The sequence below is a fragment of the Adiantum capillus-veneris genome, chromosome 3 (genome assembly GCF_014529385.1).
Source record: "Adiantum capillus-veneris isolate H3 chromosome 3, ASM1452938v2, whole genome shotgun sequence".
Classification (NCBI taxonomy): domain Eukaryota; kingdom Viridiplantae; phylum Streptophyta; class Polypodiopsida; order Polypodiales; family Pteridaceae; genus Adiantum; species Adiantum capillus-veneris.
The window spans coordinates 78,247,675-78,272,111 of record NC_140933.1 but is presented as its reverse complement, the minus strand read 5'-3'; the positions used below and the strand labels follow the sequence as shown (position 1 = coordinate 78,272,111).

General features: G+C 42.6%; 1 protein-coding gene across 5 annotated transcripts; it reads right to left on the bottom strand.

Annotated features, from left to right (window-relative positions):
* Positions 1–1,232: 1,232 nt before the first annotated feature.
* On the bottom strand, positions 1,233–11,761 carry LOC147461155 (RNI-like superfamily protein). 5 transcript variants are annotated; one of them, XM_086508781.1, is made up of 7 exons: positions 11,491–11,750; positions 4,201–4,370; positions 2,803–2,880; positions 2,457–2,607; positions 1,856–1,940; positions 1,709–1,764; positions 1,233–1,619 (listed from the first exon to the last, which is right to left on the bottom strand). In XM_086508781.1, exons 1-7 carry the CDS (start codon positions 11,611–11,613, stop codon positions 1,524–1,526), a joined length of 759 nt encoding a protein of 252 aa, XP_086364907.1. In that variant the 5' UTR covers positions 11,614–11,750; the 3' UTR covers positions 1,233–1,523. The 5 variants fall into 5 exon arrangements, with proteins under 5 accessions (XP_086364907.1, XP_086364903.1, XP_086364905.1 ...); XM_086508777.1 differs by having other exon boundaries at positions 1,233–1,940; positions 11,491–11,756; XM_086508779.1 differs by lacking the exon at positions 11,491–11,750 and adding an exon at positions 11,292–11,442 and having other exon boundaries at positions 1,233–1,940.
* Between the last annotated feature and the right edge of the window lie 12,676 nt (positions 11,762–24,437).

Genomic DNA, 24,437 nt, shown 5'->3' with positions numbered 1-24,437 from the left:
GCGCTTTATTGACCTAACAATCTTGTATAGGTGTTTTTCAATTGTCCAAGTTACATGCCGACATTTGCGTCAAGCCACATAAAAGCCTTGCAAATAGTTAACATTTCGTCTTGCAAATAGGCACGAAATAAAAATGTTAAATATATAAAGCTCGTCATGCAAAAGTGCCATAGAAAAGTATGGTGGAAAGTTGGCATTGTGGTCTCTTCAAAAATTATAAGAAACGGAAGTAGTGTGAAGGCATGCATTTTTTTTTTTTAAATCAAGTTTTACAATCTAATGAGAATGTGATATATATGGTTAAAAATGTGTACCCAACTAGAGAGAGAGAAGTACATTTCCTTCGGCATTCATATTCTCTAAAACCTAAAGGTGTGCTTTGCATAAGCAAACTCAAAACTTGTCTAGAAACGCACATTTCTTTCATCGCTACCTCATTCTCCCTATAACCCTCCCTTTGTATACGTACAAGTGTGCTTGTACCATGAGAAACGAGTGGTTTAGCTTACTTCTTGGAAAAATTAAGCTGCCACACTAATACAAACATGCATGCTCATAGTAAGTACACCTATGTAAACAAACATTTGTAAATGTGAATACCAACCCTATTGTTTCATGCACTTCAAGATTAGTGGTAGTAATTGGGAAAGATACATTATTCTTTTCGTGCTTACAAACAAAGAACCAAGATTGACCTAGTTTCGCATATTTTTCCTACAATCATTTCCTAACCGTACATTATTCCTTTCCTAGAAGAAAATTACCAAATTGACATAATCTCACATATTTTTGCTTCATTTTGTAGAGACTCATCTCCCTTTTCTCTTTCTCTATGATCAAATGATATGTTTATTTAGTCCCATAGGCCATATATGACCTTCAAGGACGATAATCAAATCTAACTTTCTATCTATACTCTAAAACAGCTTCATAAAGACTCAAGTAAAACTAACCAAAATACAAGAAAATAAGGTCTCTCTTGCAATCTTCAAAGAAAACTTTAGCATATAACTTCTCTTTGAAGAGTCATCATAGAACTTCTTGAAGAGTCATCATACACTCAATGCTCATCCACATAGTATTTATACACATTAGACGATGTATTTTTTTAAGAATTCACTACTTGTTGACCAAATTAAATGCCCATATTAGGTCTTTATTGGCAGTACTTGTTGGAGCTAGTGAACCCCCATGCATAAGACCACGCTTAAATCCTACAAGAGCCCACTCACTATTGAAGTTGCTTTGAAACCCTTTCTTGGTGCCACCAACTATCAATCTACCAAGGACAAATTCCAGCCCTTGAAGGTTTGCTTGGACAAATAGCCTCGGCTTTTTGTACCAAAATGTTTGAATATTACAAAGAAGAGAATAATATTACATGCACAGCTTCACAATGTACACAATACAGGAAAGCCCCAATTCAGCTCTGCATAGAACCTTTGCCATGTGCTTGTAACACTCAGTCATCGCCACACGGCAGCCTGTGGTACCATGATAAAAGTCAAGATTAACCGTCTCGCTCATTTCCTCATTGATTTTTGAGCAACGCCTGCCCAAAACACAGCTTTGGCATTCATATCTGAGCCTATCCACGCCTTCTCCGCCCGTCTTTGGTTCTGTCTGAAATTCTTTGCTCTCTTGGGTGCTAAGCGTTCATCTCTCTCCGCAAAAGCAAGCTTCAAGCGCTCAGCGATGGAGAGGGGACTTGAACTAGTGCACAAAGGCGATGGAAGCGAGCCTTTCTCTTCGCACTCTTTGCACCTGTTCACAGACCATGACTGAGGATCTATGCCATTGACTGCAAAATTATCCAATACAACATCAGGGAGTGCTTCGGTGGGGATTTTCCGACCTCTGCAAGATGAAGCTGTTGGATTGAGCACTATCTTTGGGCACTCATTCGTTAATCGTTTATGAGAAATCGGATCAATAGCAGGCTGCATTTTTGGAAGTTGAGAAAAAAAAAAAAGCTCAGTTTCAGGCCACAGATCCAGCCACTACTACGAAAATAATGCAACAGGGGCTTCCCCTATGGAGTGATTAGCAAGCAACCAATCATCAAAGAGCACGCACATACCCTTACACCCACAGAATGTGCACACCATTACACACAGTGAAAAACATATAGAAAAACAAATGTCAACTATCTCTAATAGAAGCCTACATATACATAAGACCATGCTTAGTTGATTCCCCCCTCCAAAGAAAAAGAAAGAAAGGTTAGCCATCAATGGATCGACAAGTTCTATCCAACGGTCTACAATTGCTCCCAAGAGTTACATGCTTTACTAAGGCCTTATATAGGCCAAAAAACCATCCTCACAATAGCACCTTCAGAGAAAATGCACCTCTCCTGCTTTGAAAAATAAGCAACCAATTATACTAATCCTCCAAGAACATGCATATACCCACGACAACGAGAATTGACTATGCACGATTTCAAAAAACCATACCCAGACTAACCACTTGAGAGATGATGCACCTCTCCCTACTTGCTTTGACTCCAAGGTTTCCCAGCAATCCTCAGCTTCCCCCTCAAAGTTTAGGCGAGGCACGATAAAGTGAATTGACTGCTTGGCTTCTGCATTACTCGTGCTTGTGCCTCTACATAAATATTACAGAAAAAAAATTAAGCACTAAAACCGCTGTCATTTGGGAATCTGAACAACCCTGCACATACAGCTGAAACTAGCCAAGAATAACTCACATAATGATCAAAATACATCCTTTTTATAGCCAGAACTCAGGGTTTAAAGGAGACCTGGAAGGTTAAAAAAGACCTCACAAAAAGCTTCTTACCCACATCTTAGTATCTCCAGGAGGGGACAGCTTTGCACCAGAGCCTGAATAGAAGATGAAGTGATATTATTGCAGCCGCTGCAAACAGATCACACACAGATTTAACTCCTCATACATCCACCTTCTTAAGAGCATGCTCATGCATGCACATGTATTCTGGTGACCGATGCATGCACTCTAAGAAGTGTTACTGAGATGCAGTAAGGATGACAGTTGATAGTGAACTCGATTTCAAATGGTAATGCATCAAAAAATGTGCTTGTAATCTTTCCAAAACAAAAGCCAGATGTAGTGCGAGTCTTTTCATAGTATAAGCTTGAGATGAAACATTGTAGACCTCTACAGTTGGAATAGTGGTGGAGAAGTTCTTAATGAGCTGGCCCTTAAACTTCCCTCTTGCAATCCTGAGCTTTCACCCTCATGAAAGAAGGCATGACAATAGACTTATTACTTGGCCTTTTATCCTCCTCTAGCTCCAATTCCCATCCACTTTGCATACATAGCTCCTTGGAGGTACCTTGCGCATGGACCTAGGCTGCAAATGCTGTACTAGCTGTGAACTAGCACCCCTTTCCTTAATCTATCATGCCTGCTCCTGGATCTTCTCGGTCATCTTAATCAGACCCTTCGATTCCAAAAATTCTAAAATTGTCTCGCTCTTCCTTATCATCAATGCTCTGTGTAGGATGGAACTGAAATAAAGAGTATTGTAGCAATGCTACCCAGGTTCCAGGGCTGGAGTTATGCTCCTGGGTCTTCTCGGTTATCTCAATGGGACCCTTTAGTTTAATAGAAAGCTATAAAACACTCAACCACAAGCATACTGAAGCTTGCAACATAATATGTGAAGCATGTCAAAGTACTTTCACAGCCATACCTGTTTCCATGAAGCATACATACTTGTTCACAACGGTACATTGGTGAATAAAGAACAATACCCTGCAGTCTCATGAAATTGAAAACAGCAAGCTACCTCTTTGAATGGGTTTTTTATGCAGCCATTGGTGTTTGCAATTAAATTTTGGGGTGTTTCCTTTTCATTAGCCCAACGATTCTTTTTGAATTGAGTAATCCCTTTGACTTTTTTACACCTAGGAGAGCTATCATGGTACCCACTAGAGAATATCAGGAACTCTACCTAGAGCACTTAAACCCAGGAATGTAAAAGCACATCTGAAAAGAGAAAAGAGCCAACATCCCTGATGACAAGCCTTAGGAACCTCCAAGCAATGTAACCAGACATTCTTCATAACCTGTATTTCATGCAAATCGTAAACAAAGCATATGATATACATTCAAACCCCCCCTGCAGGTAACTATCACCAAGCAAAACAAACAAAACAACCAAACAAAACTCATTTAGAATGTTTAAGTCATCCCCATGAAGATAACTATCACCTGATATCAACTGCTTTTAAAGAGCTGCATGTTTTAGATGCTCTCTCCAAGCCGTAATCAGTAACCTCCGAACCTGAAATGTCAAGAGCCTCCCAAGACTCATCAAGAAGGGTCTCAAGTACGCCGTCGCTTACTAAGCATTTCCGGCGTGCAATTGCCAAAAGCGTCATCTGCACAAGCGCACACATCTCTCTCTCTCTCTCTCTCTCTCTCTCTCTCTCTCTCTCTCTCTCTCTCTCTCTCTCCCCCCCCCCCCCCCCCCCCCCCCTAACAAGTCTTGAGTTCGACTCTCCTCATCGGATAGATCTTTAAGGTCTCTTGGGATAGTTTCCTACGACGATAAAATACTCTTCTTCTCTTCTTCTTCTTCTTCTGTGTGTGTGTGTGTGTGTGTGTGTGTGTGTGTGTGTGTGTGTGTGTGTGTGGAGAAAGGGGGCTATATTCTATGTACATAAGAGACCTCCGGGGATGCTCAATGGCCTATCTCCCAGAGGAAGTACAAAAGAGGAGTGACAATGTGTAGGCTCTGTAAACATCAAGGTGGTCTGTACCATGAATGTAGAATGAACCACTATGGGGTGCATAATGCCATGTGATATGAACTAGATCCCGAGGAAAAGGACTGACAACCGTGCAAACTCCAACAAGGAGAACCTATGCATTGTGTACAATAAAGAGCGCCTATCACGAGGACATGGCAACTGCTAATTACTGTCACGAGGATGTGGCAACTGCTAATTACTGTCACGAGGACGTGGCAACTGCTAACCTTAGTTGTTGGTTTCTTTCCGATGATTTTTATTTAATTTTTGGGACCCTCTTTTTGAAGTCACAAATGGCCGGACATTGTGTGGCCAGTGTGAAATGCCCGACGTCCAAGAGTTTCACCCGCAAATAGGAAGGCCTTGTCGCCACGAGTTGGTTGAGCCGACCAGGACTGGAATCCGAGCAATAAAAGGGTGTCGAGGCTCAGTTCAAAGTCATTTAGGCCTATTAGAGGGGTAGCACGTTGGTGATTCAGTTGCACTTTTGTACCGGGTTGTGAATTATGAATGACAGAGGGGGATTTGTTTCCTTCCAGAAGCAGAGGATGTTCTTTGATTTTTTCTCTTCCATCCAGGATGGAAGTTTCAGTTCCAACTTCATTGGACTCTTGCTCATCCGGTATGCAGCAAACTAGATGCATGTTCTAAACTCTAGTGCATGTGTTGAAGTTAGCTTTGACAAGCAACGGGGTATTCTTCTATCACCATAAGCACTTCTTGTATGCATAGTCACCACCCGAAATGGAAACGGCAGAAACGGAAACGGAAACGAAAAAACCGATGTTTCGGAGTTTAGCCCAAGGCAGAAACGGTTAAGAAACGGCACTTTTTTTTTCAATTTGTAAATGATGTATTGCATAAAAGAAGTAGCCTAGGAGGGGCCATAGGTGTATTCAAAATTGCAAAATGACGAGTCCTAATTCAAAAGTTCCAAACTTAATGCTCAAATACAAAAACTTAATACCCCAAATCGAACCTTAAAAAAAGTTTCAGACTGAAACACCGTTTCAGCACGAAACGGGAGAGAAACTCTGTTTTCGTTTCGCCCCCCTGAAACGCCGTTTCCTGTGACTATGCTTGTATGATCATCAAACTTCAGCTGATGATGTCTAGAGCTGGAGCATGTGGTGCCAAATGCCCAACAACGACAATAATTCAAGGAGGTTTTGCTAGAGTGTGGACTATTCTTATCTCCATGTTCTCTCTTCACCAGTGGTAGTGTGGCCCTATAAATATGGTCATTCTTATGCCCTTTTGTAAGCTTGTCGGCACCCTTTGTGGGATAATTTGCAATCTCTTATGGGCGGTATTCTTCAATTCTGACAACAAATATGTCGAGATCCTATGGATGACATGTAACAAACTGATGACGTGTCAAAGCCCTGAAGAAGGGGGCCGACTTGCAGATGTCGGCCGAGGGGCCTAAACCCTAAGAGAACAAGTAACAAAAGAAGAAGTCCTACCAACTTATGGGGACCCCGTCCGATGGGGCCCCAAGTGACAAAGGATTAAAATAAAGCAAGACCCACACACAGAGGAAAAAAAAAAGCTGACAAATTTCCGAAAATTACGCTGGCATGATGACGTCGCAGGCTGTACGGATTTCTGCGTTTTGCATTGGCTGATGACGTGGCAGGTTGTACGGATTTTCGTAAATTACGTTGGCAGCTTTTGGCTTTGCTTTTTGGACCAGAAGCTTTTGAGTTTTGAAGGCTTTTCATTGCAAGTGCTTTTCAGGCCAAGGGCCTTTAAATATGAGGTTAGGGCTCATTCTCTGGCATGCTTCCAAGAGAAGGTGCAAAGTCTGGAGTTCCGGCTTGTACTGTGTTGATGCAATATAAAGAAATACTGAAAGGGGCGCCAAGGTTTGGAGCCAATACTCTCTGGGGTGGAATTCCGTCACTCCGTGTCGCGTGTTGTCTCTCTCTCTCTCTCAGTTCAGTTGTTATTGAAGTGCTAAAAGTCTGTTCTTTTCTATTGGCACGTGGTGCCCGTCCTGTGACATGACAGGTTTGCAAGCAATGTCTACAGTTGGTGGGGACATCTAGTTCCTACTCCCGCAACGAGCAGTGTTTGGATGCTCCCCCCATACATCCCTTTCGAGAGCTCCCACCTTGAGGTAGTCCATTCTGATCTTCGTGCGCATGTTGTAGATCCCCTAGGCGGTTCCTATTGGTGTTAGGTTGTGTCAAAAGTAGCGGAATTAAAATGGTGAAGATCTAGACTTCACCCTTCCACAAATCTATACTTCTTTCCTTGCTTGAATGTGTGCTACTTAGCACAAGAGATGGTTCCTTTTATTTCCTTGTGGACAGAGAACGAGAGAGAGAGAGAGAGAGAGAGAGAGAGAGAGAGGGGTAGCGATGTGTATAGAGAGAGAGAGAAAGAAAAAAGAGGAGAATGACACCCGATAAGGTCCCAACCAACCCTCTCAAGGGCCCCCCACACCGCTACCAATGTGGTATTTGCTTTTGATTGCGTAAAAATGGAATGTACACACACGCGGTATCACAATGCAGACTCTACCGACTCGATTGGAAATGTTTCTACAGCAACTATTTAAGATAAATCACCTTCGCACTCACCAAGGAGTAGATCTGGGGTTGATTTGCGCTCCCGGTGTGAGAGGAAACAAGGGCTGAAAGCTGGCTGCAAAAACGCAGGTCTGTCACGCAAAACGTAGAAGATTTGTCGCGCAAGCAGGGCTGAAGACACAGATGATGACGATGCCGGTGATGGACAGTAATAGGAGCACTCGAATTGGCAAGGGAATGGCCGAGAAGAGGCTCAATGGGTTGCCGAAGTACCGGGCTGCAACGGAGAGGCTAGCGTTAGCAAATCCGGGAGGCGACCAGCGAGGGGAAGGGCTGAAAACTGAAAACATTGGGCTGAATGTGCTGCCGATGCACTGGCTCATCTGTTGCAAAAGCTGGCTCTTCTACCTCTTTTATAGGGATTTTAGGTTAGGTTGGGAATTTTAGGACAGGTCGGGAAAAATGCGTGAAATGTGCACATTGGAGTTCTCTAATGATAACTCGCTATTTTGTGACCCATTTCACGAACCAACTGGACCGACATGTTCCTCTAACCTAGACCTACATGCTCGTCATCTCAGATGCCCACCGAAGTGTAATAACATTTTTGTCATAACGCTTGTACAATCCATTTATGCAAGAGGGTTCCGAAACCTAATCTAACGAACTCTAAAGTATGTCCACATGGCACACAAAGCCATGTGAACATGACAGGTTGTGTATTGGATATCGATTGCACAATTGAGTGGGTATATTCTCTTTAACACAAGTGGTAAAGGATAATTTTTGTGAAGATTATAAGGAAGTAAATTACAAAAGTGGGTGTATATGTGCTCTTCCTTTCAAAGGTGGCAGCGGAAGATGCGATGAAGACAAGAACTGGCTCGTGATCCGATGGACACCTCGACTCCGATCTAGAACACCTGCAATGCCACACATGAACAAGGCATGCCTATGGAGAAGAGAGATCACTATGGTAGAAAGGACAGGACACCTGTCCTTGGGAGAAACTAAGACCGACTGGACAAATCCACAGAGATGCCAGAAACACTTTTGAGTCTTGTATGGAGTTTCGCATATTGTATTGGATTGTACCTACGAGTTTGATCTTGGAAGATGCAAAGGAGTGGTGGACATATGGTTTGATCTCAGGGATATGGTTTGATCTCAGGTAGTTTGCTTGAGTAACTAGGTCCTACGGGACTTCGCCAACCCCTTTGGCAAACATGATCCTCAAGTGATGACCTTTCAAGTCTTCCGATTCTTAGCAGTTTGAGTGTACCCATGGAGTGATGCTCTTTGAGTCGCAAGTTCTATGAGATTCAGATTTTGCAATTTAGTTACCGAGGAAGCTTTTACTCTTAAGTTGTGGCAAATTTTCTTTCTGGTGGTACTTATTCTCTTTTCCCAGGATGGGCAAAAAGGGGGGCTTCCCATCTTCTACGAGGGGCTCTCAGCTTTAGCTCTGGAGCTTTCAATGACAAGGTCGTTCTGTTCCGACGTGGGGTTGAGTCAGTTGTTACCTCAGAGCATACTTTTCAGCATATTTCTCTTGCAAAGGGGCTTCCAAGTTATTAGCTTCAATTGACTACCAGTGCTCTATTCAACAAAGTATCATCCACAATGTTTTGGTTTCCTTGCCCACTTCTTGCAACCATGGATGTAGCCCACAATGCAGTTAGTATCTTGGCAAATGTTTTCTTAAGCCACTTTGGTGGTTGCTTGGTCTTTCGGATTTCCAATGTGACGGTTACTCTTCCCAATGCATCCAAGCAGTAGTTCCTACATTTTGTCTTCCAGATTGATCCTTAGAGACTACCATTCAAGACACACCTACTTCCCTTATCCCTAGATTGGCATGTAGTTTGGTGCATGTGGATAGTGGTCCTTAAACTAGGAGTCAGTTCCAGTAAGTTCGAGCATTCTTCAAATAGTTCAATTACCCACTTGCACAGGTAGAGACTCTTGGAGAGTTGTGGCAATTATCCATTGTCCTTGTGTTCTTCCTTCAAAGGGGATGTGGAGTCAACTTGGGAGTCAGTTTCCGAGACTAGTTCCTTAACTACTAGTGGTTCCATGTGCAACAAACATGATTGATTGGTGGCTTTCCACAGCCCTTCGTTTTTCTCTTCCAGAGCTTGATTGCAGGGTCTCTTGATCTTGTCGTCCTAGTTGCAATCTCAGTAATGATGTGTGTTCCTTTCTGTTGGATGTATCTTTCCGATTCAGTCTGAGAGTGGGTGATATCCTCTCGAAATGTGTTTCAGACAGATAAAGATTAGTAGCAATGGTCACTCTCAGTTCCAATGGAGTTCCTTTTGATAAGGTTTGAAGTTCATCACAATGTATGGTGGTTGGCGCAGTTCTTTGGTTCTTCATCACCAAACAGTTCATCTCTCAGTAGCCTCGCTTGTCTACATTCTTTGGAATTTTGGTAGCAGTTTGAAGATTCTAGCATGTGGTATGTGAGAGGTTCACATTTCCGACTCTTCAATCGAGGGTGGAGCACTTGAGAGTTGAAATGATCAAGACACCAATAATCTATGCCTTTACCCTCACTTTTGATGCTATTTCCCACAGAGGGGTCAGCAACAGTACCGTCTATAGATGTTGGTTGTGAGACTTATTAGTCGATTGAGTTAAGTATTAGAGCTGGTCCTTCTCCAACGGACAATACTTCACTGCCTAGACGTCTTTCAGGGGTGGGGTAGTGGTTGGATGGTATACTCGCCAAGTACTATTCGACCCCGGAGTCTTGTTGCAAGTATCCTCGTCCAAGACACCCTCACCTTGGGGGGATGTTATGGCATCTCTCTGGATTCGTCCAATTAGTCTCAGTACCTCCCAGGGACATGTGGAAGGGAGTGAGGTAGTTTTCTCATGTCGGGATTTTTCTAACCATGTGTAGCTTTGGGTTTTTGGCTCTTTCCATGGCCAAGTAGACTCTATAGGCCTGGGATATTTTATCCCAACCTCCCCTATTTTTTCCCTCGCACTAGTATCCTCTGCTGCCCTAGTTTCTTATTTCCTTCGATATTTCCCTTATTTATCAGGTCATGGGATGCTGATGTTGGGTAGCTTGGATACCTATATAGGTGCGGAGTGGAGGGGGGTATACCTCTCAGAGACACAGTACACAGAGCCCAGCAGGGCCCTCATGGGGCAGTCCCACAGGTGCAGATCGGCCAGGGCTGGTAGGCAGGCAAGCAGGCAGGACTTTTTCCTACTGTTTGTGCTCAGCATGCCTGGGCAGCAAAAGCAGTGTTCTTATGGTGCTGTTCCCTACGCAGGGAAGCCTTACATAGGCCTTGTGATCATGCAACGTCAGAGTTTCTCATCCGAGATCCAGATCCAGATCCAGATCACATCTCGCCAGGAGGAGATGCACCAGATCCATGCTCTCAAAGCATGTTAGAAGGTAACTGAAAACCGAGGGAACTCCTGGCGGCACTCAAACTTATCAACAATGAAACTTTACAAGAGAAGAGACTATAAGAGAGCACTGCAGCAATGTCTCCGCTGTCCGGGTGGTTAAGATAAATGTACCATGAAGTAGCCTTTTCCAAAAAAGACAGCTCTAAAATCTGACCCGATAGGTGGACAGGAGGAAGTCTTTCATGATGGAGCGAGGAGGGGACTGTCCAATCATCTGGCCAATGAAGGTGCACCCATGGAGAGAGTGAATGGTTTTTACCACCAAAGCTGGAGAGAAGGGTATTCGGGTGGGGGGGAGGGAGGTTTGGGTTTGGGTTTGTGGTATACCCAAAACCAGCGAAGAAGCAAGGATGTCGAGACTGAGAACGACCCATGACCAAAAGGATGGAAGGAACGCCCGAGATGGGGGATGGTAAAAAGTCCCTCTGAACTTCAATAAGACGCTAACTGATATGAACCCAGCGGAAGGAATCCCTGGCAACTCTCTCTCTCTCTCTCTCTCTCTCTCTCTCTCTCTCTCTCTCTCTCTCAGAGCGAGCGTGTGATGTGGCCTCTGGAATGAGAGACACCTACTAACCTGGCCAGGTGCAAGCAAGCTCTCGCGTAAGTGCAGGAGAGCTGTGAGAAGAAATAAGACAGAGTCTGCAGGCGTAAGATACACAGCAAATCAAAGACGCTATCGCAAAATATTAATTCGCGGACGCGGAACCTTACGATTTGTTCCAAGGAAAAAAAAAATTGGTGTCTATCACAGACCTAGTAGTGCCAGAGCATACCTTGAGAGAAGGGGGTAAGAATGGAGCAATGAGATGAAGTTGATCAGTGACATCCTCCAGATGGCGTCCGAGCACGCCCAAACACAGGTTAAGGAGACTCCTCTTGTCGTTGCCATTGCTCATCTGCTCCTTTTCGGAAAGTTGCAGTAGACGAATCGACTGCTTCTAAAAGAGAGAGAGAGAGAGAGAGAGAGAGAGAGGGGACTAATTACAAAAGCACAGAAGCGCCATTTTGCCTCACTACAGTGCTTTGAAGTTTGAATTGAATTGAACAAGACCTCCCAAGGTAGAATAGCACCGCCGGAGGTGAGATGTGAACTTTGAAGACGCCGCTAAGGCCTAGAAGGCCCTCCACACTATCTCGCACTCCGGTACTCAAATGGGATCGACGGCTGAGGTGATCTGGGCCGTCAGATGCGCATTTGGTAGATTCAGGGAGAAAAGAAAATTCGGGCAGGCTTGTAAATTTGGGTCGATCCGCACCCCATGTCTTGAACCCTCGACCTCGCCACCACGAGCCATGTGCACTATACCACTACGCCTTTGCGTACATTGAAATATAGGGAATTCAAATATGTCATATCGTAAATGTGGGCCGACTGGTAAATTCGGGGCAAATTTGTAAATTCGGGCAAACTGGTAAATTCGGGGCAACCTCAGATCTGACGATCCATGATTGACGTGCCCCGCCATTTCCTCCTCCAGCATCGATCCCATTTGACCATGCCCATGTGATATAGTGACGAGGCTAGAAGGCGAGTCGTCTCTTCTATAACCTTTCTCCTCTTGAATAACGGTCTTGAGTTCAACTCTTGTTTGACAGATCTTTGAGGTCTCTTGGGATAGTTTCCTACTGTTGGGGTATAAAGCCCAATGTGGTCGCCCATGTAAGTGGGCGGGCCGCCAGGTATGTACACATATTCTTTTGTAAAAACCTAATAAGAACTCACTATGCTCTACACATTACAGTAGAGTGAGTTCACCATATCGTCGTGCTCTTCTTCTTGCACTCTCTCTCGCGTCGCACTTCCGCTCGTACTCCTTCAACTAGTATCAGAGCTCAGATCGAGGCTCGGGGCAGCACTGCAGGAGGCTAGAGTCACCAGCTCAGATTGGAGTGAAATTCGACAGGCGAAGACACGGCCCCAATTCCTATGGGATAGCTCGAAGGGCTTGGTGTTCTCAGAATTTCATTCTGAGGTCATCTCGGCCACCGTTCGGCTTCGACAAAGGTCTGCGCAGGCCATTTTCGACTACGTGGTCTCAGCGGGTGCAGATCCGACTCTGCAAATTTGGGGTTTTCGGCTTACGACTGCAGGTGTTGAGGATATCGACACTCCCAGAGTGTTGATTTGTGGTTGTCTACACATCGAAGGACGGCTCACAGTTCTTGGAGGCGTGTCACATACGACACGGGCGCATCTACACACTGACTGTAGGCGACATCCACTAGTTCATCAGGTAGCTTGTGTTTGCTGCTTGATATTCCAGATTTCATCCTGACATTGCAGGTACTTCCACATGGGATGTATTGTCAGAGATGATGTATGTTTGTTGAGGGTTTGCTGGCTGTGAGTCACGCAGCAAACAATCGCCGCAGCGGTTACAGCATATAGTGGAAAATTTGTGGATGTATGACTTTGTGGGAAGTCTATGTACTGTCAGATTTACTGCAGCCTTTGTTGAGGGTCGAGTGAGGTTTTATTGAGCTGGGGGATTCTCGAATGTTGAGATCCTTTCGGTGATACAGGTCTTGGAGCGATCCCTCGAGCACCCTTAGATAGGCAGCTAGGATGTATTGACTGTGAGTTAGACAGTTGGATTGCATCTTTGCTTTACTGCCGTTGAGGCATTGTCACAGTCTATGCTTACAGGACAGTGAGAGACAGTACAGGTGCAGGACAGGTTTACCCGCAGCTTACAGTGTCAGAGAGACAGTGTTTTTTGAGCTGTTTTTTGGTATGTTTTTTGAGTACACCAGAGCCAAGTTACAAAGGAGACTCTGCCGAAATTTATGCAGAATCTGAAGCTTTCTTGGTTCATTTGACAGGTTGATATTGGTTCAGAGGTCAGTTTACAGGGGAAACTCTGCCGAATTTTTCCCAGGAAAGTAAACCACTGTGAAGCGTAGCTATGGCTGGATCACAGGACACTGCTCTTTACAATATCAAGAAGCTGGATGGAACCAATTTCCCATTGTGGAAGAAGCAGATTTGGCATGTGTTGGTACAAAAGAAGCAGATAAAACTTATAAAGCTCAAGGGGATAAAACCAGAAGATATGGACGAAGATGAATGGAGCGAAATGGATGAATTGGCACTTTCTACCATTATGCTGACTTTGGCAGAAAGCGTTTACTTCAATGTAGCAGACGAGATGTCGGCTTATCAAGCATGGTTAAAGCTGAGTGATCTTTATGAGAAGCAGAGTGCAGCTTCACAGGTATACTGGCTTAAGAAGCTTGTTGACTTGAAGATGAAAGAAGGGACACCTATGTCCAATCATCTGAATGAATTCAACACAATCTATAGTCAGTTGTCAGCTCAAGGTGTCAAGTGTGATGAACCTGTTAGAGCTATGTTCCTGTTGATCACATTGCCGGAAAGTTGGGACACTTTTCGCACAGCTTTGAGTAATTCTGCACCTCCAGATGGTTTGAACATAGCAGGTGTAGAAGGAAGTCTGCTTACTGAAGAAACCAATAGAAAGACAATGGACAAAGGCAAAGGAACAACCTTAGTTGTCAGGGGAAGGACCAAAGAAAAGTACAAAGGTGGAAAGAGGAATCAGTCTCGTAGCAAGTCCCGCAGCGCGAAAGGCAAGAGTGACATAGAATGCTACCATTGTGGCAAGAAGGGTCACATGAAAAGAGACTGCAGAGAATGGAAAGCAGAAAAAGGCAAAGAGAAAGCTGAAGACCATGGTGAGAAGAACAAGTCCTCAGTGAAGATTCAAGAAATAAATGTGACAAACACTGTTGCAGAGGATGACAGTCTAGTGTCAGGAGACATCTACTTCTTGAAGAATACAATGGACTCAGCTCTTCTTACAGCATCTGATGGAAATGCACTGAGTGACTGGATTATAGACTCAGGGGCATCACTTCATGTGTCTCCAAACAAGGAGTGGTTTACCTCTTATGTGACCACTAAAGATCATGTTCGGCTAGGCAATGGGCAGACATGTGAGATCTTAGGTGTTGGAGATGTTCAATTGAAGTTTCAGAATGGCTCTTCTTTCACGCTGAAGAATGTGAGACATGTTCCCGCAATTACAAAGAGCTTGATCAGCACAGGTTTACTTGATGATGCTGGCTACGTCACCACTTTTGGACAAAACATGTGGAAGATATCCAAGGGTTCTATGACAGTAGCACATGGAGTAAAGTCTGGAGGACTTTACATGATTTATGTATCAAATGTCTCTAAAAATGTAATCAATGTAACCGAGCAGCCGAACGTTTCTTTGTGGCATAGCCGATTAGGACATATGTCCAAGAAGGGAATGGAAATCTTGTCTCGTTCTGGTTATTTGCCTGGCTTTTCATTTAATGATTTTGAATTCTGTGAACATTGTCTGTATGGTAAGCAAACACAGCAGCCACATAAGCATAGAAGCAATAGAAGAGATACACAGTTGGCACTTGTTCATAGTGATTTGTGTGGACCTATGCCTAACCTATCTTTAGGGGGAGCTTCTTACTTTATGACATTTATAGATGATTACTCGAGGAAAGTATGGGTTTACTTTCTCAAGCACAAGGATGAAGCGTTTAGTGTTTTCAAAACGTTTGTGACACTTGTGGAGAATCAGAGTGGCAAGAAGCTTAAATGCTTACGCACTGACAATGGTGGAGAGTATGTTTCAAAGGCCTTTCAGGACTTTTGTGAGTCAAAAGGTATAAAACGTGAACTTATTTCTCCTTACAATCCTCCTCAAAATGGTGTTGCTGAGAGGATGAATAGGACCATACAAGAGAAGGTCAGAAGTATGTTGTCTAATGCACAACTGCCAAATGGGTTTTGGGCTGAAGCTGTATCAACAGTTGTTCATCTTGTAAATAGATCTCCTAGCAAGGTTTTGCAGAAGGATTCAGTGCCAGAGATGGTATGGTCAGGCAAAATGCCCTCATACAAGCATCTCAGAGTCTTTGGCTGTGAGGCATATACTCACGTTCCAAAGGAATTTAGGAACAAACTTGAGCCAAATAGTAGAAAGTGCATCTTTCTAGGCTATGGTAATTCTGGTGAGATGGGGTACAGACTTTGGGATCCCGAATCCAGAAAGGTTGTCTGCAGCAATGATGTTCACTTTAATGAATCCAAATATCATTCTAAACCAGAGAAGGTTGAGGAGATTAGAAGAGTTGTCTTCCAAGAAGATGAACCTGCACGTGCAAGACAAAATTTCAGGGCTCAAGAGGAGCAAGGACAGGATAGAGTGGAACCACAAGTTGTGGCTGAGCCTAAGCCACCTATTGTGCGTAGATCTGGACGTGTCATGCGACCTCCTGATAGGTTTGTTCCATCTATGAACTATGTCATGTTGACTGATTGCAATGAGCCTTCATGTTACAAGGAAACAGTGCAAATGAAGGACTCCGGGAATTGGCAATTGGCCATGCAGTCAGAGATGACAGCTCTGCATAAAAACAAGACATGGAAGCTAGTTAAATTACCACAGGGCAAAAAGGCTCTACCTTGTAAATGGGTTTACAGGTATAAGATCACCGCTCATGATAGTCAGCCAAAGTACAAAGCAAGGCTTGTTGCCAAGGGCTTTAAGCAAGAACAATGCATTGACTTTGATGAAGTCTTCTCTCCGGTGGTCAAGATGACTACATTGAGATGCTTTCTTGCATTGGTTGCCATATTAGATTTGGTGTTGCACCAAATGGATGTCAAGACAGCGTTCTTGCATGGTGATTTAGATGTGGAAATTTACATGCAGCAGCCAGAAGGGTTTGTTGAGAAAGGCAAGGAAGATTGGGTATGCCAGTTGTTAAAGAGTCTTTATGGCTTAAAACAATCACCGAGGGCATGGTACCATAAATTCCACAAGTTTATGCTTTCTCAAGGCTACAAACGTAGTGAGTTCGATCACTGTCTATATACAAAGAAAGCTAAGGATGGTAGTTGGCTGATCCTTATTTTGTATGTGGATGACATGTTGATTGCTGGCAAGCACTTGGAAGAAATTTCAGCTTTGAAGTCAAAGATGGCAAAATTGTTTGACATGAAAGACATGGGTGAGGCAAGTCATATACCTGGTATGCGCATTGAGAGAGACAGATCAAAGAAGTTGATTTGGTTATCTCAAACAGAGTATATTGACAAGGTTTTGCAACGTTTCAATATGGAGAAGGGAAAGGCACTGAGTGTTCCATTGCCACCATATGTGAAACTTAGCAAACAAGATTGTCCTGTGTCTGAGGAAGAACAGGCTGAAATGGATAAGATTCCATATGCGTCTGCAGTGGGTAGTTTGATGTATGCAATGATTGCTACTCGCCCAGACATTGCATTTGCAGTGGGAGTAGTAAGTCGATACATGTCAAACCCAGGCAAGAAACATTGGGAGGCAGTGAAAGGAATATTGAGATACCTGAAAGCTACAAAGAGTATGCGTATATGCTATGGGAGTCAGGAGCTAAGTGTAAAGGGTTTTACAGACTCAGATTATGCAGGTGACTTAGACAACCGAAGGTCTACGTCAGGGTATGTCTTTACATTGGCTGGTGGAGCAGTATCATGGCGTTCTAGATTACAAGATTGTGTTACTCAGTCTACTACAGAGGCTGAATATGTTGCAGCATCAGAGGCATGCAAAGAATCAATTTGGCTTAATCGACTAGTAACAGATTTGGGAATCAAAGAAGAGATGCCTGCGTTATATTGTGATAGTCAAAGTGCTATACAATTGGCTCGCAATCTAGTTTATCACTCAAAGACAAAGCATGTGGATGTGAAGTATCATTTCATCAGGGAAATGCTCGAGGATAAGCAACTTCAGCTTGTCAAAGTTCACACCACAGAAAATCCTGCTGATCTACTTACAAAAGGACTTCCCTCAGAGAGCTTTGCGCATTTTCGCAAGCAGTTAGGTGTAGGGTAGTACATCACTTCTCTACATCTCTTGTATATTAGCTTGTATAGTAGCTTCTCTCACACTTAAAGTACCACATTGGACTTTAAGTGGGAGGTTGTTGGGGTATAAAGCCCAATGTGGTCGCCCAGGTAAGTGGGCGGGCCGCCAGGTATGTACACATATTCTTTTGTAAAAACCTAATAAGAACTCACTATGCTCTACACATTACAGTAGAGCGAGTTCACCATATCGTCGTGCTCTTCTTCTCGCACTCTCTCTCGCGTCGCACTTCCGCTCGTACTCCTTCACCTACAACGTTAAAATCCTCTTCTTCTCCTCCCCCCCCCCTGGGCATGGAAATAGTTTCCTACGACGTTAAAATTCTCTTTTTCTTCTTCTTCTTCTTCTTCTCTCTCTCTCTCTCTCTCTCTCTCTCTCTCTGCCCCCCCTTTCTCTCCCTCTCTCTCTCGCATGGAGATGGGAAGAACGCAACTTAGAAACACTCCGAATGGTGCTTTTTCAAGTGAAAGAGTTGCAAAATGCACACTTTTCGTCACCCATTTGTTCACATAGAATGTGGAACAAAAAATGACTCTATTTTCTTTCGTCGTCTACTGTGAACATTGGGTGGCAGCGGAACAAAGAGTGAAAGGAAGTAATGTTTACTAAATTGCATCAATAAACCATAGTACAAACCATAGCCCAAATATTTCAGTAAAATCAATGCATTGGCTACAAAAGATCTGAGTCTTACAAGATGGCGCGTGAGTTTTTCCGAGCGATGAAAAAAACGAGCGAGTCCCTCAATTTAGTTATTTGTGAATTAGAGACATTTTTAAATGTGATATGGGAAAAGAGACATAATAAGTGTCTTAGGATGTGGTCAAGAAGCTTGGTGTTTGTAGTTCTATGATGTAAGGCTTCTTGCACCTCCTTAGGCTCCTTACATGTACAAAGTTTGCATCTTGCATGTACAAAATTTGCAGCTCTATGATGTGGAGTTGCCTTAGGATGTGGTCAAGAAGCTTGGTGACTTTTCTTGTAGTTATATGACGCTCACAATGCTCAAAAGTAGGTGTAGGGACTTTTTTTGGGGTAAAGAGCCTTAGGATGTGGTCAAGAATCTTGGTGTTTGTTTTTGTATTATATGATGCTCACATAGCTCAAAACTAGGTGTGGGGACTATGGTTAACCAGCTCTAACTAGTTAAGTGCAAACCCTAGTTTTTTAATGTGTTCTATATACTCTATTCCTACTTTAAAGTTGGAGTTTATTGAAAAAAAATGTGAATCAAGTAAGATGCGGCAAGGTGAGTTTGAAATGTTGCAAGGGGTGCACAAACTCTAGCCACCCACGGGGACGGACTCAGTGCGAGTGACGTAGCCGTGCAGCTTGCAGCTGAGCTCGTAAAGCTTTTTTGTTGCACTTTACGTATCACCGATTCTCACAGCTCAATGTGTTGGGACACGTGGTTACGAGAGTGTTGAAATGGTTACACAAGTTGAAGGTATGAATTTGAATGTGTTGTGACCCTTGTATAGAGTGGTGGAGTGGCTTCCACTTAAGGGGAGGGATGGGATTCCGATGAATCTAGTGGAGAAACGAATATAATAAACGACGATCTAGTAGGGATAACCAGCTGGAGATTATTTAGCTTTCTATAGCTAGCTCGTGTTGATTTTTTTTTTTTCTAACACTTCTTTGTATAGCGCCGATTAAGAAGATTCTACATCGTGCTGAATGCACCGGTGCAGGTTGGTTTCAAGAAGTTCACAAAGGCTTCAAAGTCCCCTTTTCTTATTATAGGCATAACAAGCTGCTTAAGGAGCTATTAGGGTACCTAGCTGGAGATTATTTAGATTTCTATAGCTAGCTCGGGCTGATTTTAATAAAAAATTTCACAAAAACTACTTTGTATAGTGTCGAATAAGAAGCTTTTACATCGTGAGCTGAAACCTGCTCAACTAGTCCGCATTGGCGCGGGCTGGTTTTGATAGGTTCACAAAGGCCCTTCCTTCCTTGTTATAAGCGAAACGAGCTGCATGACGTGTAATAGGCGAAACAAGCTGCATGACGAGCAAGACCAGCTCTTGCAACGAGAAGCTATGATCAGAAAGGAGATGTTGATTCTCAACAGCGTAGGTAGAGGAGGATTGAGTGTGGACAACCTCAGCTGCATTCTAGGCTCCCTCCTCGTCTCACTGAGGACTTGATTATGGTCTATGAGCATGCGGGTTTGGTGGGGCATTTGCAGCGGCTTCTTTAGGAGTTGAAGCACTCAAAATTGGTGTCTCGCACCGGGTCTATCAATGTCTTGGCAAAAGCAGGGAAGGTGGAGGAAGTCTCAAGGCTATTTAATAGAGTATATGAGGAAGGAGCAATGCTGGACATTTCCATCTTCAAAAACATGATTGCAATCTACTGCAGCAATCAAAGGGCCAAGCATCACAAGGAGCTTTGGACGTGTTTCTAGATAGCAAGTTAGAGTACATGCTCAATAATTCCTAGTTACAAGTAGGAGTTTTCACATTTAATCTAGCAACGAAGCTAGCAATTTTCTAATTCATCTAGCAAATCACAAACTCCTATATAGTAACTTGCTCTTGGACATGTTGATCTAGTAAGTTCATATAGTAAGTCATAAACTCCTATATAGAAACCTATTCTTGGACGTCCTTATCTAGTAAGTTCATCTAGTAAGTTATGAACTCCTATATAGTAGCCAGCTCTTTGGCATCCTCATCTGGTAGTTTATAAACTCCTATATAGAAAAGGGTGTTTCATCTAGTTATTTATCACTTACAATGGATCAAGTAATTGTAGTAAGTTTGTCTGTCCCTAATTTCATTTTAGTAAAAATTCATTAAGCATAGTTAAACAACTAATTATTGAGAAATATCATGGTTACTCGTTCGATATCAATAAGTTTCTTAATTGATATATTTGTTACTAATACAAATAAGAAAACAAAATAAAGTCTCATAGTTGTAGACGAAGCTATAAAAGGAAAGGGATCAAAACATTTTACATCTCACACACTCTATCATTGATATGCAAGTACCACAACTGCACACATTGTCCTTAGAGAGGAAAAGATATTACAGAATGATGGAGATTATTGTAAATTTTTTGAATAATTTATGTTATATTCATCCAAATAATATTAATGATACAATTCTTAACACAAACTAGATCACAATCTATACGAAAAAAACATCCAATTCAAATGTAAGTTGGATACCCTACAAGTACAGTCCACGTTGTGTTGATTATTCAAAAGTCTCATTAACTTCTTCACAAGCTTGGGCCACTAGCATCAAGTTATAAATTTATTAAATCAAAATGTTTACATCTTCCAGATTATGCTAGAATACAAGGTCAAAATATCAATGCGGAGGTATATTTAAAACCTAGATTTCTTCAAAGTTTTCAACAAGCTTAGTTGATAACACCAATTTAGGAATTTTGGGACTTATTCAAGTCCCATTTTTAAAAATGAGAGTTGAGCTGTAACATTTAATGGCCTAATAACTTATGTGTAGAGGAAATTAGCATGAACATAGTGGGCATTTCATTAGAATAGATTCCTAATGAGAATTACAAGAGTGCTTGGGTGGAGAGAGCAACAAAAAGCATAACACCTAGTTAGATAGCATCGACAATACTTTCAAAAGAGAGAGAAATTAAGCTATTGACAACAGTTGAGGACCGGATTTTCATGGAGCCGGTCCCCCCTCCAAAAGGCTTTGTATTATGGTTTCTCCCATCAAGAGAGACATTGTACAATACAATTCTTTGTGTTCCTTCAAGACTAGCTAGTGCAATGAAGATGGAAACTTCATGCACTAAGCAAAACACTTAACAAACACAACTTGAATTATCCCCGTTTCAGACCCAAGACCTCACACACCTTCAAAGATGGTGAGAGCTAGCAGGGTATGAGAGTAGATTGAGAGGAAGAAGAAGTATCTTACGAGAAAGATGTACGTCTCCTCACATAATCACTCATATGTAGCATAGCTTAGCTTAGTAATTAGCTTGGTAGAGGAGATGAGCATGCATTGAAGCTTGGCTCTTGGTTGGATTTGCATCCACATGCCAAGAGAGTGTTGATGTAGGCTTCTATCTCACAAGCTTGGAGTAGGTGATGAGTTCTCCATTAAAGCTTGGGAAGAGATAGTCTTCTCTTTCTTCACACATGAGCTTGTGTGAGTGTGTGTGTGATAATGCCTTGCAAAAATCAGCCCCCTCTCTCTCTCTCTCTCTTGGGCGAGCCCTCTTGCTAATTGCTCTTGCTGAAGCCTCATTGGCCCTCCCCAAGTCAAGCCAATTACAATTAAGCAGCATAAGTGATAGCCTTCTGACATGTGTCCCCCTTTCCCCTTTTGTGAGAGATTTAGGTAATTAAATCATTAAACTAAACTCTCATTGGACCCCTTTGCCTCCTGGCCAATAGGAATCAGGCAAGCCATGGGGCTCCTGAATGCTCATTGGACCCCTTGGGAGACTGCCCAATAGTCTTCTAGGAGACTTAATTCTCATTGGTTTCTTTTATTAAATGTTTTTAAATTAATTAAACTAGATTTACTCTAGCTTAATTCTCATTGGTCCACTTCAAGGGTCATCCAATAGAAATTGGGCACACCTTGTGGGCATCTGGCCTAGGGAGCTGACATGTGTCCCTCATTCCCTTTGTGTAAAGGGAGCCTGTGTGTGTGTGTGTGTGTGTGGCTTTCTCTCTCATCCCCTACCTTTAGGGCTCGCCCCCTCCCATGTAGGGATGTGCAAAGACTTTTAGGGCACACACAAAGCATCCAATTTTCCCTAGGGTTGACCTTTGGACACAACCTTTGAATTTTGGAACCTTAGCATTTTGGAAGTCTTAATGGGCTGAACCTTAGGGTCTTTTCAGCCCATTGTTGCACATGGCTCTTTTGCAGATGCCCCCCCCTTTGGATCCCTATTTTCCCTCCTTTGGATCCCTACTGTGGCCGGTCTGCTAGCTTAACCAATATTCTAGCTTTTTCTCCCCTGGCCTTCCCCACATTAAATGATCAGTTTAATATGAGAAAATGATTTAGGAGAATTAGATATTGATTATTATGACATGAGCTTTGAGCTTTTATTGGCTTACTTTGAATACTCATACCCTTTGAATAACACCAAATTGTTACTAGAACACCGATTTAGGTTTCATTTTCAAAAGGGTCCCTGCAAGGTAACTCTTATTTGACACGTTAAACTATCTAAACACAAGAAAACATCAAGATAATTTGCACCTTTTCAAGTACATATCTTAAATAATTCATGCAAAAAAACAGTGGATTATTTTAATGCTATGACTCTAGAAGATCTTATCAAGTGCTGATTTTTTCTATTACAAAAACATGAACTGTCATGTTTTCTATTCGAATGTCATTGCTAGTTATTTGAACCCTTTGTTAGGGATTCACAAAAGCATTTTATTCATTTACTAAATGCAAGATACCAGACATCCTTACTAATATTTGGAGTTACACTTTGCAAACTTTATCCCTTCTTTTATCACAAGAAGTACATAGGCTTCAACACATTAGTATGGTAAGCGTAACAAGCTCTGTTCTATATCAAACTGAGGGTGAAAGAGAGAGTACATAAACGATCACAAGGACGCTGATGAATTTAACTAAATATTTTCTACAATGAGAAAGAGGTTTCTCCATATGGGTATGATTTGTTCCATCTTGCTAGCTTGTGATGATACTCTCTATTGACCAAATAGACACTTCGATAGCATGTGGTCAACTTCACCTTTTTATTGGGTGTAGCAACCTTAGTGTTGTGTTTGTGGCTCCTTAATAAGCTGTTTGTGATGTTATTGTGGCTCATAAGGTTTCTCTTGTTCATTGAAAAATCCTTTCACTTTTCGACATGCTATTCCACACATCCACATTATATTTTAGAGGTTCTTTCCATCAATGTGATGCACAAGTAGATCTACCTCAAGTCTCCATTGTACATGCAAACTTCAAGCTACTCATCTAGACCTCGTCTACAAATGTGGGGACTAAACCATTAGTTCATTTTTGTGTCACGCTCAAATTAAGATCTAGAGCATTATTCAAAAGATTCATTACTTTGTTAGCGTACAAGGTAAAATCACAGCACTGCGCTCTCATTAACCCACGTGGCTACTCTTTAAAAATGTGGGGACTAAACCATTAGTTCTTTTTTGTGTCACGCTCAAATTAAGATCTAAGCATTATTCAAAAGCTTCATTACTTTGTTAGCTCGGAGCTTTGTTTGCAGGTTTGTCTCTGGCCACTGTTTGAGAGAGAGAGAGAGAGAGAGAGAGAGAGAGAGAGAGAGAGAGAGAGAGAGAGAGAGAGAGAGAGAGAGAGAGAGAGAAGGCTATAAAGCGGGTAACATCTTTTTGACGCTCCTCCTTTCAACCAAAGCCATCATCACAGCACGTTATAATTTCCACACACATATTCACAGGAGTAATTGCTACAAGAGGCTGTGACTTTTTTCTAGCTAGTACTAGCTAAAGGAAGTAACAAGCATTGCTGGATGTGGGTCTACAGATTACCCTTCTCTTTCTATGCTTTTCTTCTGTGCTCCAAAATAGTGTGCATTTACCCTACGCTTAAGCAACTTATTAGGAGATTAATTAGCTGCTATGGCCTGGAAGTCAAAATCCAGATGCAAAGTGAGGGCCTCTCTCCAACTGCAATCACCTACGCACAGGCATCTAGAAGGCATGTGGCTCTGTCGCGCTTTTCTAATTGTTGCAGTCAAAATTTAGATGCAAGGTGAGGGCCTCTCTCATGTTGCAATCACCTATGCATGCATAGATGCAATCACCTACACAAGCATCA